The 16558-nt window shown below is 52.7% G+C and overlaps 1 protein-coding gene across 1 annotated transcript in view; it reads left to right on the forward strand.

The window, feature by feature from the left end:
* Nucleotides 1-16558, forward strand: part of cpn1 (carboxypeptidase N, polypeptide 1) — a 61120-nt gene that overhangs the window by 1313 nt on the left and 43249 nt on the right. The window contains exon 2 of the mRNA XM_059947093.1: nt 11547-11743. Within this exon, the coding sequence (XP_059803076.1) occupies nt 11547-11743 (197 nt within the window). The remainder of the gene's footprint in view (nt 1-11546; nt 11744-16558) is intronic.

A 16558-nucleotide genomic window follows, 5' to 3' on the forward strand; every position in this document is an offset into this window, starting at 1 on the left:
TGCAGAGAGGAGGGGGGCACCGGGTGGTGGATGCAGAGAGGAGGGGGGCACCGGGTGGTGGACAGGGAGAGGAGAGGGGCACCGGGTGGTAGACAGGGAGAGGACAGGGGCACCGGGTGGTGGACAGGGAGAGGAGGGGGACACCGGGTGGTGGACAGGGAGAGGAGAGGGGCACCGGGTGGTAGACAGGGAGAGGAGAGGGGCACCGGGTGGTAGACAGGGAGAGGAGAGGGGCACCGGGTGGTAGACAGGGAGAGGAGAGGGGCACCGGGTGGTGGATGCAGAGAGGAGGGGGCACCGGGTGGTGGACAGGGAGAGGAGAGGGGCACCGGGTGGTGGATGCAGAGAGGAGAGGGGCACCGGGTGGTGGATGCAGAGAGGAGGGGGGCACCGGGTGGTGGATGCAGAGAGGAGGGGGGCACCGGGTGGTGGACAGGGAGAGGAGAGGGGAACCGGGTGGTGGACAGGGAGAGGAGAGGGGCACCGGGTGGTAGACAGGGAGAGGACAGGGGCACCGGGTGGTGGACAGGGAGAGGAGGGGGACACCGGGTGGTAGACAGGGAGAGGAGAGGGGCACCGGGTGGTGGACAGGGAGTGGAGGGGGGCACCGGGTGGTGGATGCAGAGAGGAGGGGGGCACCGGGTGGTGGACAGGGAGAGGAGAGGGGCACCGGGTGGTGGACAGGGAGAGGAGAGGGGAACCGGGTGGTAGACCGGGAGAGGAAGAAGAGAGGTGTGTTTGAGGGTGAGGGATAGAGAGGACATGGACATGGGAATTGGGTGGTAGAGATAGAGGGCAAGAGTATTGGAGGGTGGGCGATAGAGGATGGAGAAGGACAGGGAATGGGGTAGAGTTCTAGAGGAGCAGGGGATTAGGGAATGAGACGCTGGAGATGGAATGGATAAAGGCCTGGGTATAGCAGGGTATGAAGGGATGTGGAGAGTAAAGGGAGAGCTGGTGTTGGGTGATGGTGAAGTTGGTGGTATTGATGGAAGGAGTGGAGGCAGGATCGAAGAGGGATTTTGAGGGGTGGAGATGTAGGGGCTGGAGGGGTAATGGCAGAGAGGAAAGTAGGGGTGCTGACGATGGAGGGGAAGGCAAAGGGATTTGGGATAGATGGGAGGGGAATGTTGTGGAGGGGGAGGTGGAAGAAGAAGAATAGGGTAGGAGGGATAATGGGATGGAGGGGTGGGATATGGATTGCAGGTTGGAGGGGAGGAGGGGGAATTGGGTGAAGGGGAAGTGGAGGAAGAAGAATAGGGGAGATTGTTGAGGACGTGAGTTGAGAGTTAAGGGGAAAAAGCTTAGGGGTAACACGAGGGGGAACTTCTTTACTCGGAGAGTGGTAGCTGTGTGGAACGAGCTTCCAGTCGAAGTGGTAGAGGTAGGTTCAGTATTGTCATTTAAAGTAAAATTGGATAGGTATATGGACAGGAAAGGAATGGAACGTTATGGGCTGAGTGCAGGTCGGTGGGACTAGGTGAGTGTAAGCGTCAGCATGGACTAGAAGGACCGAGATGTCCTGTTTCCATGCTGTAATTGTTATATGGGAGGAAATGTGGAAGGGGTGTGGAGTGCAGGAGAAGAGAGGATGTTGAGATGGAGTAGAGGAGGGCAGGAGGAGTGGAAGATGAGGAGGGTAGAGTGGCTGGGTGGAGGGGAGGGTGACATGCAGTGCTCACCTTCCCCTACACTGGGTAAGCGGAGGGGGAGGCAGGCTGGTTCACCCTCAATCCCGGATTTGAACTGGCAAAGCCAGAGAAGGGGAGGATAGGGAGCAAACTTCCCCTCCATGAGGTGGGGGAAAGAGGGGCAAGGTCAGGGCTGAGCTCCGGGTCCTTTCACCCTCTGTCTCTGGAAGCCTTTCTTACTGTTCATCTTCCCACTTCATGCCACCTTTTGGCTAATACAAGGGGGCATAATTTTAAGATGACTGGAGGAATTTATAAGTGGGGAGATGTCAGAGGCAAGTTTTTACACAGTGATGGGTGTGTGGAACACCCTGACAGGGCTGGCAGTAGAGGCAGATATATCAGACACGTTTTAGAGACTCTTAGGTAGGCACATGGATGATAGAAAAATAGAGGGTTCTGTGGGAGGAAAACATCAGATTGATCTTCGAGTAGGTTATAAGGTCAGCACGACATTGTGGGCCGAAGGGCCTGTATTGTGCAGTGCGTTCTATGTTCTCGTTTTTGCTCAGAGCTTGAAATCCATTGGGTTTGACTTTAAGATCTAGGAGTAGAATTTGGCCATTCAGCCCATCAATTCTGCTCTACCGCAGTCGCGTTTCTCAGAATCCGAGTCAGGTTTATTGTTACTGATGTGTGTTGTGAAATTTGTAGCTATGACCTAACCCTACCCACCCCCCTTACCAAGGAAGAACCTACAATCTCTGCCTTAAATGTACCCAATGACTTGCCTTCCACACAAACTGATGGCTGTAGGGGTTCAAGCCATTGGGTACCAATTGAAGCAGAGGCAGTTTGTAAATCACTAGTGGTTTTGTATGTTGTAAATCATCCTGGATCATAATGTAATCCAGCTCCGCAGAGGCAGCCCCTTCCCTGTGGAATTCTGGGACACTGAAGATCCTGCAGATGCTGGAAATTCAGAGTAACTCACACAAAATGCTGGAGGAACGCGGCAGGACAGGCAGCATCCACGGAGAGGAGTAAGCAGTCGATGTTTCGGGCCGACCATTCATCAGGAGTGGAAAGGAAGGGTGGAGGGTAAAGAGTACAAGCTAGCAAATAGTTGAAGTCAGGTGAGTGTGTGTGTGGGAGAAGGGTATGAAGCAAGAGGCTGGAAAGTGACGGGTAGAAGAGGTGGAGGGCTGGAGGAGGAACCTGATAGGACAGTAGTCCATGAGCAATGGATGAAAGGAGAGGTGGGGCACCAGGCAGACATGATGGAGTGGTGAGAAGAGGTAAGAGAGGAGCCAGAATGGGGAATTGAAGAAGAGAGGAGGAGGGAAGTGGAGAAATTACCAAAAGTTAGAGAAATTGATGTTCACGACATCAGGTTGGAGGCTACCTAGACGAGTAAGAGATTGCTTCTCCAAACTGAGTGTAGCCTCCTCGTGACATGTCAGAATGGGAAGCAGAACTAAAACGGGTGGCCGCTGGGACATTGCAGTGAGCGGAGAGAAGTTACTCCATGAATTCTGGACCTGCTGCTGTTTCCCCGTGCTGAGGGATTTTCCCTGTTGAGATGGGGGTGAGGGTGTGAGCCGGTGAATCGAGAGTCTGGGCGACACCTCGCAGTTCACCAACCGCACAGCGTTGAGGAACGAGCAGCGGTTTCCGTTCCGTGCACCATCGAACTGCTCTCTCTCCGTCCTGGCCAAACCTCTGTACAATGGACAGCAAACGTGCAGCAGTTGCTTGGGTGACTGAAGGCAAGGATCACGTGGGGCACAGGAAGAGCTCAATAAAAGAGCCCTAAGTTTCCTGAAACTTACAGAAAGTTGCCAGGACTCGAAGATCTGAGTCATAGCGAAGGGTTGAATAAGTCAGCTCTTTGTTCCCTGGTGTATAGGAGAACGAGGGAAATTTGATGGAAGTATACAAAGTTATGAGGGTAAGTGAAAGCAATTTTTTCCACCAAGGTTGGGTGAGACTGGAACTAGAGGCCATGGTTTAAGGGTGAGATATTTAACGGGAGCTTGAGCAAGTCCTTCACTCGGTAGTGAGTGTGCGGAATGAGCTGCCTGTGGGATGATGGATGAGACTGATGGTGATATTTTAGACAGGTTTTGATGGGTACATGGATAAGAGGGGTGTGGAAGACTAGGTGTGGATCAATGGGATGGCAGAATAACAATTTGACTTTGATTAGATGGGCCGAGGGGCCTTCTGAGCTGTGGTGCTCTGACTCTTTCAGACAGCCCCACATCCCCCTTCAGCATCTTACAGGGAAGTGGGTGAGAGGGCACTTTGACCACTTTGGCACTGAATAGGAATAGGATGAGGCCCTTCTGCCTCTCAATCCTGTTCCATGCGAAGGATTAGCCACCATGAATCTGTTCTATTTGGTAGGTCATGGCTCCTCCTGGTTCATTAAGGTTGTCATAGCCGAGGGTGGTAGTGCCTCCAATGGCGTCCATCTCAAATGGCCTCTGATAACCAAGTCCAGCTCCTGGCATTCAAGTGTGGCTTAGCTACTAAGCCCAGTAGGACCGTTTCTACTGACAGGAGAAGGAGCAGAGGTAGGATCCTGTCACCTTAAAGCCAGTCACTTCGGGCAAATGGGGCTCATCGGTCGTGGTTGGCAGCTCATCTGGGAGAAGGAAGACTCTGATCTCAAACCTCCGCTGCCTTGCGGCTACGCCCACTCACGGGGAAGGCTTCAGGAGTAAGCAGCGAGGGGAAAATGGTGTCTCTAAGGCCATCCTAGGTGGAATTCAATGCTGACAGGCAGTCCTTGCAACGCCACTGGTGCCAAACCGTATCAATCTCTGCCGTTCCTTTGGATTCATCAGCTGAGTGGAGAGGGGGAGCCTGTTACGTGGGCAACAGCTTCCCTCCATGTCGTACTGTCCTGGCTTGCGCATCACGTGGACAGATGGGATGCACCATCCATGGTCGACCCATGGAGGGCCTCAAATGGTCCCATCTGCACTGATAACCACCCCCCACCACCCCGTCCCAGCACTGACCCCTGAGTCTTAATGTCATTTTCAGTGCCCCAATTTTCTGTTGGAGGGGTGGTTGATGAGGAGGGAGGGGTGCATGTGAATGGCACAGGCAGGGTTGAGGTAGGGGACAGAAAAAGGGTGTGGTGAGAAAGGTGGGGTATGAGAGGCAGGATACTGGGGGTGAGTGTAGGCATTGTAGTTGAGGCAGTGATGGGTGTAGGGGTGAATGAGGAGGATTGTGGAGGTGGGGTGTTACAGCTGGAAGGTTTTGAGGTTGAGTGCAAAGGTCCGATTAGGGTAATGCAGTAGAAGGGGTTTTGTGGTGTGGGATTTGAAGTGGGGAGTGTGGGTGGGCTTGTGGGGCATGTGGAGCCGGGCGGTGGGAGGGGAAGGGGTTGTAAGACGTTTGGGGTGTTTCAGTAGGAGTGGCGGTGGGAGGGGGTTGTGGGGTGTGGGAGTGTGTCGGTGGGAGGGGTTTGTGGGGGGCTGTCAGGAGGAGGGAGTTTTGGGGTGTGGGGAGTGTTTCGGTGGGAGGGGTTCTGTCAGTGGAAGGGGTTGTGAGATGGGGGGATGTCGGTGGGAGGGGGCTGTGGGGCATGGGGGGTGTTGGTGGGAGGGGGCTGTGGGGCGTGGGGGTGTGTTGGTGGGAGGGTTTGTGGGATGTGGGGGGATGTCAGTGGGAGGGGTTGTGGACCGGGCGGTGGGAGAGGAGTATGGGGGTGTGTCGGTGGGAGGGGGTTGTGGGTTTGACAGTGGGAGGGGGTTATGGGACGTGGGGGTGTGTTGGTGGGAGGGTTTGTGGGATGTGGGGGGTGTGTCGGTGGGAGGGGGCTGTGGGGCGTGGGGGGTGTCGGTGGGAAGGGGTTGTGGGGTGTGGGGGGGTGTCAGTGGGAGGGGTTGTGGGCCGGGCGGTGGGAAAGGGGTGTGAGGGTGTGTCGCTGGGAGAGGGTTGGGTGTGGGGGGTGTCAGTGGGAGGGGTTGTGGGCCAGGTGGTGTGAGAGGAGTGTGGGGGTGTGTCGCTGGGAGGGGGTTGTTGGGTGTGGGAGGTGTCAGTGGGAGGGGTTGTGGGCTGGGCGGTGGGAGAGGGGGGTGTGTCGCTGGGAGGGGGTTGTTGGATGTGGGTGGTGTGTCAGTGGGAGGGGTTGTGGGCTGGGCAGTGGGAGGGTGTTGTGGGGGGTGTGTCAGTGGGAGGGTGTTGTGGGGGGTGTGTCAGTGGGAGAGGGTTGTGGGGGTGTGTCACTGGGAGGGTGTTGTGGGGGGGGTGTCGCTGGGAGGGGTTGTGGGCCGGGCAGTGGGAGAGGGGTGTGAGGGTGCGTCAGTGGGAGGGGTTGTGGGCCGGGTGGTGGGAGAGGAGTGTGGGGGGTGTGTTGCTGGGAGGGGGTTGTGGAGTGTGGGGGGGGTGTCAGTGGGAGGGGTTGTGGGCCGGTTGGTGGGAGAGGAGTGTGGGGGTGTGTCGCTGGGAGGGGGTTGTGGGGTGTGGGGGTGTGTCAGTGGGAGGGATTGTGGGCCGGGCGGTGTGAGAGGAGTATGGGGGGGGGGGGTGTCAGTGGGAGGGGTTGTGGGCCGGGCGGTGGGAGAGGGGTGTGGGGGTGTGTCTCTGGGAGGGGGTTGTGGGGCGTTTTGGCCATGAAGATGAGGTGTTTGAGGCATGAGATGCATTGTGGGATGTGTGTGAGCAGAGATGGAGTGGGCTACATGACGTGGATTGGGAGTGCTGCGGATGGGATCTGAGGGGTGTTGATTGGGAATGATTTTTGGGAAGTGGAATGGGTCTATGATTGTGGTTGTAGGAAGTGGGACTGGTAGAATGTGGAGGAGATGGTGACAGTGTTTGTGGGTGGAAAAGTCGGGTAGGTTAGGTGAAGGTCATCACTTATGTACGTGGTTTAAAAGTTGCCCGGCCACAGGACGAGTGCAAGTTAAAATCACAGGGATGTGCCTGGGACTGGAGAGCTTGAGTTAAAAGGAACGATTGGATAGTCTGAAGCTGTTCGCTCTGGAGTATAGGAGGCTGAGAGGTGACCTTGCTGGAGGTCAATAGAATCATGATGGGTGGGTGGATGGTCAATTTCCACGCCCCTAGCCAAAGGCCACAGTGGGAGGGGAAAGGTTTAAAGGGGTCTAGAGGTGCAGATTGTTCCAGTCTGTCATTGGATGTGGTAGAAATGGATTCAATTGTGATCTTCGAAAAAACATTTGGACAGGTACAAGGCTGTGAAATGCTTAGAGCAGGGATTCACAACCTGGGGCTCCACAGGCCCCTTGCTTAATTGTATTGGTCCGTGGCATCAAAAAGTTTGGGAACCCTGGCTTAGAGGGATATGGGCCAAATGAGGTCCAATGGGACTGACTCAGGTAGACACCCATAGGGCCAATTTGGGCTAAAGGACCTGTTTCTAAGATGACTCTGTAATGAGCCTAACGCTGCTTGTTGATTGAGGGTGCTGATGGAATCTGGGTTTTGCACAGAAAACAGAAATGGTGTTGGGTTGAGTGTGGAAACCAGCTCATTGAATCCCGCCACTCAGTGTGTGAGGAGTCTCTCCTCTGGCTCGTTATTCCTTCTGCGTCCATTGAAAACCGGTCCTCAGCCAATGGAACTGGACTTTTTATTTAACAAAACATGCTGTGGTTTCAAACAGCTCGCCATCAAATCTCCTTTCTCAAACGGAAGTGGGCCAAGGCCAGACAGAATTATAGGGCAAATCAGCCAAGGGATAACTCATTGTGGGGCCAGATCCGCTCCTTGGGTGCGGACATTGGCGTGGTTGTTGGCAGGGATTACTAGAGAACGACTCTGAAGGGTATGGGTAGGGCACCATGGTGGTGCAGTGCTCAGTGTGACACTATTACAACTCAGGGCATCAGACTGATGTCCCAGCACCACCTGTAGTACATTCTCTCCGTGGCCACGTGGCACCTTCAGGTGCTCTGGTTTCCTCCCACAGTCCAAAGATGTGCCAGTTAGGTTAATTGGTCTGTGATTAGGCTGATGTTAAATAGGTGGGCCACTGGGCATTGTGGCACGTTAGACTGGAAGGGCCTGTTTAGTGCTGTATCGTTAAATAAAAATAAATAAATTAAATACAACACCACGAGCAAAATGCTGGAGGAACTCAGCAGGCCGGGCAACATCTGTGGAAAAGAGTGCAGTCGACGTTTTGGGCCGAAAACCTTTTGCGGTACAGGAGGGGGAAACGCTGAGGAGTGGATTTAAAAGATGGGAGGGGAGGGAGGAGAGGATCACCAGGTGATAGGTGCTGGGTAAGCTCGTGGTGAAGGAGTTGGAGAGTAACAGGGGTCACCGATGGGGAGCAGTGAGAGACGGTTTCACTGAACTCCCGTCGAAGGGAAGATGTAAACTTTTCATACCCTGAAGGAGACTTTGCAGAGTAGCAACCAAACCACAAAGAGAGAATCAGCAGGTGCTGGGAATCCGAGCAACACACAAAATACTGGGGGAACTCAGCAGGCCAGGCGCCATCTATCGAAAAAAGTACAGTCGACGTTTCAGTCCAAAACCCTTCGGCAGGGCTGGAGAAAAAAAGCTGAGGAGTAGATTTAGATGGTGGTGGGAAATTAAATGCAAGCAGGCTTTTTCCACCTTATATACCGGCTGGGTAGCCTTCAACCTGATGGCATGAACATTGACTTCTCTAATTTCCGTTAATGCCCCTCCTCCCCTTCTTACCCCATCCCTGACATATTTAGTTGTTTGCCTGTTCTCCATCTCCCTCTGGTGCTCCCCCCCCCCCCCCGCCCTCCTTTCTTTCTCCCGAGGCCTCCCGTCCCATGATCCTTTCCCTTCTCCAGCTCTGTATCACTTTCGCCAATCACCTTTCCAGCTCTTAGCTTCATCCCACCCCCTCCGGTCTTCTCCTATCATTTTGCATTTCCCCCTCCCCCCACTACTTTCAAATCTCTTACTATCTTTCCTTTCAGTTAGTCCTGACGAAGGGTCTTGGCCCGAAACGTCGACAGCGCTTCTCCCTATAGATGCTGCCTGGCCTGCTGTGTTCCACCAGCATTTTGTGTGTGTTGTTGTTTGAATTTCCAGCATCTGCAGATTTCCTCTTGTTTTTCCACTGAGGTTGGGTGAGACCAGAACTAGAGGTGATAGGTGAAATATTTAAGGGGGAACGACTTCACTCACAGGCTAGTGACGGCGTGGAGCGAGGCACCAGCAGCAGTGGTAGCTGTGGGTTCCACTGAAACACTTAAGAGGAGTTTGAATAGGCTCATGGATGGGAGGGGTAGGAGGGCCATGATCTGGGTGCAGTTTGATGGGACTAGGCAGAATAATAGTTTAGCACAGACTAGATGGGTTGCTGCTTGGTTCTGTACTGTAGTCTCTAACTCTGGGTTGGGGGGGGGGCTACTGATCTACCACATTGGGAGGGGTAAATCTGAGCAACAGGGGATATTCCTGCCCCTTCTGCTGGGAGTCTGTTACCTTGTTAACCTCAGACCGCAGGCTGCCCTCTGATTCCAGATGCCTCCCCCTCTACCTACCGAGGTCTCACTACTTCATTCCACAATTAAATATTTATGAGACCTGTTGGGGGGAAAAAAGGGCTTAGTGTCTCTGAATGAATCCAGCACAAAGACAGCTGGTGTTGGAGAGCCCGCTCAGACTGGCTGGAATCCAGGAGAGAGACTTGTACAAAGCTCCTACCTGTCTCTGACTGACCAACCAGCTGCTGATCCCTCACCGGGCAGCCTGGGTAAACTATGATTATCGCGGACGTCAGACACAGTTCTTTTATAATCTGACCCCCCCCCCCCCCCAATCCCAGAGGAACAGGAACGTGAAACAAAATGCTAGAGGCCCATTTTGCCCCTCAGCTCTGCCCTGAGAGCCAACGAGGTCTTGTCTGTGACGGGGAACTCTAGTGTCCAGTTGTTTAGGTGGGAAAGGGGCTTCTGAAAGTGGCTTCCAGGCATTTGTGTATCCCTGGCCTTGTGAATTCTGGTGACAGAATGGACCTTTTACCTGTTAGGCACCCAGACATCGACATCCCCACCCTCCCATTTGATCCAAAATGCAGGCTGCACCCTGGTAAATCTAGGGACTAGTTAAATACGACTAAGTATGAGGAAAAATTCAAGCCAGGGCTCTTCCCTTTGAAGCAATGGGGAGTGATGGGACGAGTTGATGAAGATATATAAGATTATGACAGAGGACAGCCAGCACCATTTTCCCACGTATTAGTATCTCTCTCCAACCTATTATTCACCCCCCCCCCCCCATCCCCGGAGCCCCCTCCTCCTTCCCTTCCTCCTATAGTCCACTCTCCTCTCCTATCAAGTTCTTTCTTCTCCAGCCCCGACCTTTCCCACCCACCTGCTTTCACCTACCCCCTTCCTACAAGATTACAAGAGGCGTAGATAGGGTGGATAGTCAGTACCTGTTTCCCAGGGCACCAATAGCAAACACCAGAGGGCATATGTACAAAATTAAGGGAGGGGAGACATCAGGGGTAAGTTTTTTTTTACAGAGAGGGTTGTGAGTGCCTGGAATGACTTGCTAGGGATGGTGGTGGAGGCTAAAACATTAGGGGTATTTAAGAGCCTCTTAGACAGGCACATGGATGAAAGAAAAATGGAGGGTTATGGGATAGTGTGGGTTTAGTACTTTTTTTTAAGGATTATATGGGTCAGCACAACATGGAGGGCTGAAAGGCCTGTACTGTGCTGTAGTGTTCTATGGTTCCAGCTAGCCTCTCCCCCCCCCCCACACCCCCCAGCTTTTAATTCCATCATCTTCCCCCTCAGTCCTAAAGAAGTGTCCCTGCCTGAAACGTCAGCTGGTTCCATGGATGCTGTCTGGCCTGCTGTCTCTCTCTCTCCGGCATCTCCAGATTTTCTTCAGTCTGTGATTTGGTGTTATAGTCTTGTGATTAATCGCTGAAACCCTATATCTGGACTGAGAGTGGACGGGGGGAAGGTGGGCAGTATGAAAAGGACGGGGAGCGTAGCGGTGAAGAGCTGAGAAAGAGTGAAGAATTTTGAGCAGGTCGAGGGAAGTTTGGAGTTGGGAGGCAGAGGCAGATGAGTGATAGATGGAGGCAGACAAATATGCAGGGAGGGGGGGGGAAGAAGGGATTGTTGATGTTCTCTGGAAGACGTATCCACAGATACAATAGTGTGCTTCTAAGATCAGTGAACACCACAGGGACTCCTGTGTTCGAGATTGAGATGACCATTATAATGTGACACTATTGACCGTAAATAGTTTGATTGTGGGATATTGTAGTACGTATTGTAATGAAGGGATACAAAATCACCCTCCTTCAGAAAAGGGGTAAATATAAACGAGATTCTGCAGATGCTGGGAATTTAGAGCAACACGCACGCACGCAAGAAGCTGGGAGGGGATGGGTGGAAGGGGTAAAGGGCTGAATCTTGAATCAGGAAATGTAAAACAGGGTCTCTGTAGAATGGTGCTGTTGGAGAGGTGGGGTTGGGAGATCATACAGGAGGGAAGGTTAGGGAGCAGAGAATGTGGGGAGGAGGGGGACATGGCTGACGTTTCTTGTGCTGTGCCTACAGTGGAACTGGGGTGGGGTGCAGTGATGGCTGATGTTTCTGACATGGCCTCAAGATTTGGGGGTGTAGATTTAGGCTGGAGATGAGGAGGAACCGCTTTTCCTGGGGTGGGGGGGGGGTGAGTCTGTGGAATTCTCTGCCCAATGAAACAGTGGAGGCTACCTCAGTAAATGTGTTTAAGACAAGGTTGGATAGATTTTTGCATAATAGGGGAATTAAGGGTTATGGGGAAAAGGCAGGTAGGTGGAGATGAGTCCATGGTCAGATCAGCCATGATCTTGCTGAATGGTGGAGAGGCCAGATGGCCGACTCCTGCTCTTGTTTCTTACATTCTTGTGTTCTTGCGCTGTGCCTGCAGTGGAGCCAGAGTTTAAGTACGTTGGGAACATGCATGGTAACGAGGTGCTGGGACGGGAGCTCCTGATCCATTTAGCGCGGTACCTGTGTGACGAGTACAAGCAGAGGAATCCGCGTATTACCAGCCTGATCCACGAAACCCGCATTCACATCCTACCCTCCATGAACCCCGACGGGTACGAGGTGGCCGCTGATCAGGTAACACTCCTCCGCGGGCTCTCGCCTCCGATCTCTGATTTAGTAATGACCGTACCACGTAGGCGAGAGACGACAAGACCACAGAGGGCCTACGCACCGTGAAACACGCTTTTATTCTTCTAGTCTTGACGGCCAACAGAACTTGATGTGCTGGGGGCTGCCCACGTGCATAGCCCAACCATTGTAGCTTGCCCACAGTGTTCAGAAGAACAACACAAGCATCAAGAACAACAAAACCAGCCCCTTCAACCCCCCCCTCCCCACACCCACACAGGCCTCCAACACAAGGACAGGCCACCTCCAGTCCTCCGCCCCAGACTCTCAAACTCGCAGGCACTGGACCTCAACCCATTGCAACATTTCTAGCTCACCCCTCTTTATCCAGCCACCATTCCGGTTATCCTCTCAACACCTCTCTGCTCCCCCAACCTCATGACCTGCCCATTCCCTCCCTCCGGTTCCCCACCCCTTCCCTTTCTTCTATGGTCCACTGTTAGTTTCTTTCTTCAACTTTCTCTGCTTCCACATATCACATCCCAGCTTCTCACATCATCCCATCCCCTGTCAGCTTGTACTCCTTTCCCTCCTCTTCCCTTCTCCACCCCCCACCACCTTTATTCTGGCTTCTGCCCCCCACCCTCCTTTCCAGTCCTAATGCAGGGACCCAACCTGAAACATTGTTTTTTTTTTGTTTGGTATTTTCCTCCATAGATGCTGCTTGACTTGCTGAGTTCCTCCCGCATTTTGTGGGTGTTGCTCGACATTTCCAGCGTCTGCAAAGTCTCGTGTGTCATCAGAAACACAACCCCCCCCCCCCCCACACACTAGTAATGTCGACTGCCCAATTCCCTTTGTAAATGCTGCTTGACCTCCAGTTCAGAATCAGCTTTACTGTCACTGGCATCTGTCGTGAAATTTGTTAACTTAGCAGCAGCAGTTCAATGCGATACATAATCCAGAAGAAAATAAATAATGTATAGTGAATAGATTAAAAAATCATACAAAAATAAATAATATATGTATATTAAAAAGGTGAAGTAGTGTTCATGGGTTCAATGTTTATTTAGGAATCGGATGGCAGAGGGAAAGTTAGCATTCGGCAAAGACTAGAAGGGCTGAGATGGCCTGTTGCCGTGCTGTAATTGTTATATGGTTATGTGGAAGCTGTTCCTGAATCACTGAGTGTGTGCCTTCAGGCTTCTGTACCTCCTACCTGATGGTAACAGTGACAAAAGGGAATGCCCTGGGTGCTGGAGGCCCTTAATAATGGACGCTCCTTTCTAAGACACCACTGCTTGAAGATGTCCTGGGTACTTTGTAGGCCAATACTCAAGATGGAGCTGACTGCATTTGTGACCCTCTGCAGCTTATTTCGGTCCTGTGCAGTAGCCGCCCTCCCCCTCCATACCAGACAGTGATGTGTATTGCTCCAGTCTCCCATGCCTCCCCACACTCTCACCTACTCGACACCAATCACAGCCCCTTGCTCAGTCTAACAACAAGGTTCATCTCATACAGGAGAGATTCTGCAGACGCTGGGAATCCAAGCAACACTCACAAAGTGCTGGAGGAACTCAGCGGGTCAGGCAGCATCCATGGAAAAGAGAAAAGAGTGAACATTTTGGGGTTGAGACGCTTTGTCAGGACTGGAAATAATGATGAGAATTATCACCTTCATCTTTTATCAGAAACACAGGGTTGAATGCATAGCCACCTACTTCCATCCGCTGTGCCAGTTTCTGAGAATATTCAAAACCTATTTCACTTCTAAGTTCACAGAGGCTAAATGCACAGCTTTACCAATCAGGAAAGGGTGTCCGTCTTTACCCAGAGAGTCCTCTACAGAACCTCTCCTAATCTGGATGTACAGAATGTTTTCATGTTAGAGGTAGTTATTGATCTAATGTGCCCAATACAACAAAGGCCTTTTAACCCTGTCCCATCACACACTCCCAGGACAGGGACAGCACGGGTTAGATACAGGGTGAAGCTCCCTCTACACTGTCCCATCACACACTCCCAGGACAGGGACAGCACGGGTTAGATACAGAGTGAATCTCCCTCTACACTGTCCCTTCACACACTCCCAGGACAGGGACAGCACGGGTTAGATACAGAGTGAAGCTCCCTCTACACTGTCCCATTACACACTCCCAGGACAGGGACAGCACGGGTTAGATACAGAGTGAATCTCCCTCTACACTGTCCCTTCACACACTCCCAGGGCAGGGACAGAACGGGTTAGATACAGAGTGAAACTCCCTCTACACTGTCCCATCACACACTCCCAGGACAGGGACAGCACGGGTTAGATACAGAGTGAAGCTCCCTCTACACTCTCCCATCACACACTCCCAGGACAGGGACAGCACGGGTTAGATACAGAGTGAAGCTCCCTCTTAAACTGTCCCATCACACACTCCCAGGACAGGGACAGCACGGGTTAGATACAGAGTGAAGCTCCCTCTTAAACTGTCCCATCACACACTCCCAGGACAGGGACAGCACGGGTTAGATACAGGGTGAAGCTCCCTCTACACTGTCCCATCACACACTCCCAGGACAGGGACAGCACGGGTTAGATACAGAGTGAAGCTCCCTCTACACTGTCCCATCACACACTCCCAGGACAGGGACAGCACGGGTTTGATACAGAGTGAAGCTCCCTCTACACTGTCCCATCACACACTCCCAGGACAGGTACAGCACGGGTTAGATACAGAGTGAAACTCCCTCTACACTGTCCCATCACACACTCCCAGGACAGGGACAGCACGGGTTAGATACAGAGTGAAGCTCCCTCTACACTGTCCCATCACACACTCCCAGGATAGGGACAGCACGGGTTAGATACAGAGTGAATCTCCCTCTACACCGTCCCATCACACACTCCCAGGACAGGGACAGCACTGGTTAGATACAAAGTGAAGCTCCCTCTGCACTGTCCCATCACACACTCCCAGGACAGGGACAGCACGGGTTAGATACAGAGTGAAGCTCCCTCTACACTGTCCCATCACACACTCACAGGACAGGGACAGCACGGGTTAGATACAGAGTGAAGCTCCCTCTACACTGTCCCATCACACACTCCCAGGACAGGGACAGCACGGGTTAGATACAGAGTGAAGCTCCCTCTACACTCCCCCATCACACACTCCCAGGACAGAGACAGCACGGGTTAGATACAGAGTTAAGCTCCCTCTACACCGTCCCATCACACACTCCCAGGACAGGGACAGCACGGGTTAGCTACAGAGTGAATCTCCCTCTACACTGTCCCATCACACACTCCCAGGACAGGGACAGCACGGGTTAGGTACAGAGTGAAGCTCCCTCTACACTGTCCCATCACACACCTCCAGAACAAGGGCAGCACGGGTTAGATACAGAGTGAATCTCCCTCTACACTGTCCCATCACACACTCCCAGGACAGGGACAGCACGGGTTAGATATAGAGTGAAGCTCCCTCTACACTGTCCCATCACACACTCCCAGGACAGAGACAGCACGGGTTAGATACAGAGTTAAGCTCCCTCTACACCGTCCCATCACACACTCCCAGGACAGGGACAGCACGGGTTAGATACAGAGTGAATCTCCCTCTACACCGTCCCATCACACACTCCCAGGACAGGGACAGCACGGGCTAGATACAGAGTGAATCTCCCTCTACACCGTCCCATCACACACTCCCAGGACAGGGACAGCACGGGTTAGATACAGAGTGAATCTCCCTCTACACCGTCCCATCACACACTCCCAGGACAGGGACAGCACGGGCTAGATACAGAGTGAATCTCCCTCTGCACTGTCCCATCACACACTCTCAGGACAGGGACAGCACGGGTTAGATACAGATTGAAACTCCCTCTACACTGCCCCATCACACACCTCCAGAACAAGGGCAGCACGGGTTAGATACAGAGTGAAACTCCCCCTACTCTGTCCCATCACACACTCCCAGGACAGGGACAGCACGGGTTAGATGCAGAGTGAAGCTCCCTCTACACCATCCCATCACACACTCCCAGGACAGGGACAGCACGGGTTAGATACAGAGTGAATCTCCCTCTACACCGTCCCATCACACACTCCCAGGACAGGGACAGCACTGGTTAGATACAAAGTGAAGCTCCCTCTGCACTGTCCCATCACACACTCCCAGGACAGGGACAGCACGGGTTAGATACAGAGTGAATCTCCCTCTACACTGTCCCATCACACACTCCCAGGACAGGGACAGCACGGGTTAGATACATAGAACATACCCTTCAGCCCACAATGCTAGAAATCCACAGCACACTCACAAAATGGTAGAGAAAATCAACAGATGAGGCAGTATCTATGGAAAGGCATACAGTCAATGTTTCAGGCTGAGACCTTTCATCAAGCAGTGATCCCCCACACTTCATCGAAAACCATTCATTCACCGCTCTCAGATTACGATCTTCTCTCCCCGTGTTGGTTTTAACCCAAATAACTAGGAATGAAGGCCTGGCCCAGCCCATGGCTCCATGCCTCATCTCCTTAGCAATCTTTAAATTCAGAGCATAAAATGGTAGGTTTAACTTCCAGTCAGATCTCATCAAAGCTGTGACTTCAGTTTGTGGTCAAAATGATACGGTATCTGTGTGGCTTTGGTTTTGTGTTTTCAGAAAATGGTCGGGGTTGGTGATCGTTCAAAGCTGTAAATAGTTGTTTGTTGAGCTGCAGTGGGTGCTTTGATCCGAAGCTGTAGATCAGATGGTAGGGGAGAAAGTAACCGCAGGCAGGCGGAGGGAGGGAAAGGGACGCAGACCTGGAGAACGGAG

The sequence above is a fragment of the Hypanus sabinus genome, chromosome 22, assembly GCF_030144855.1.
Source record: "Hypanus sabinus isolate sHypSab1 chromosome 22, sHypSab1.hap1, whole genome shotgun sequence".
NCBI classification, from domain to species: Eukaryota; Metazoa; Chordata; class Chondrichthyes; order Myliobatiformes; family Dasyatidae; genus Hypanus; species Hypanus sabinus.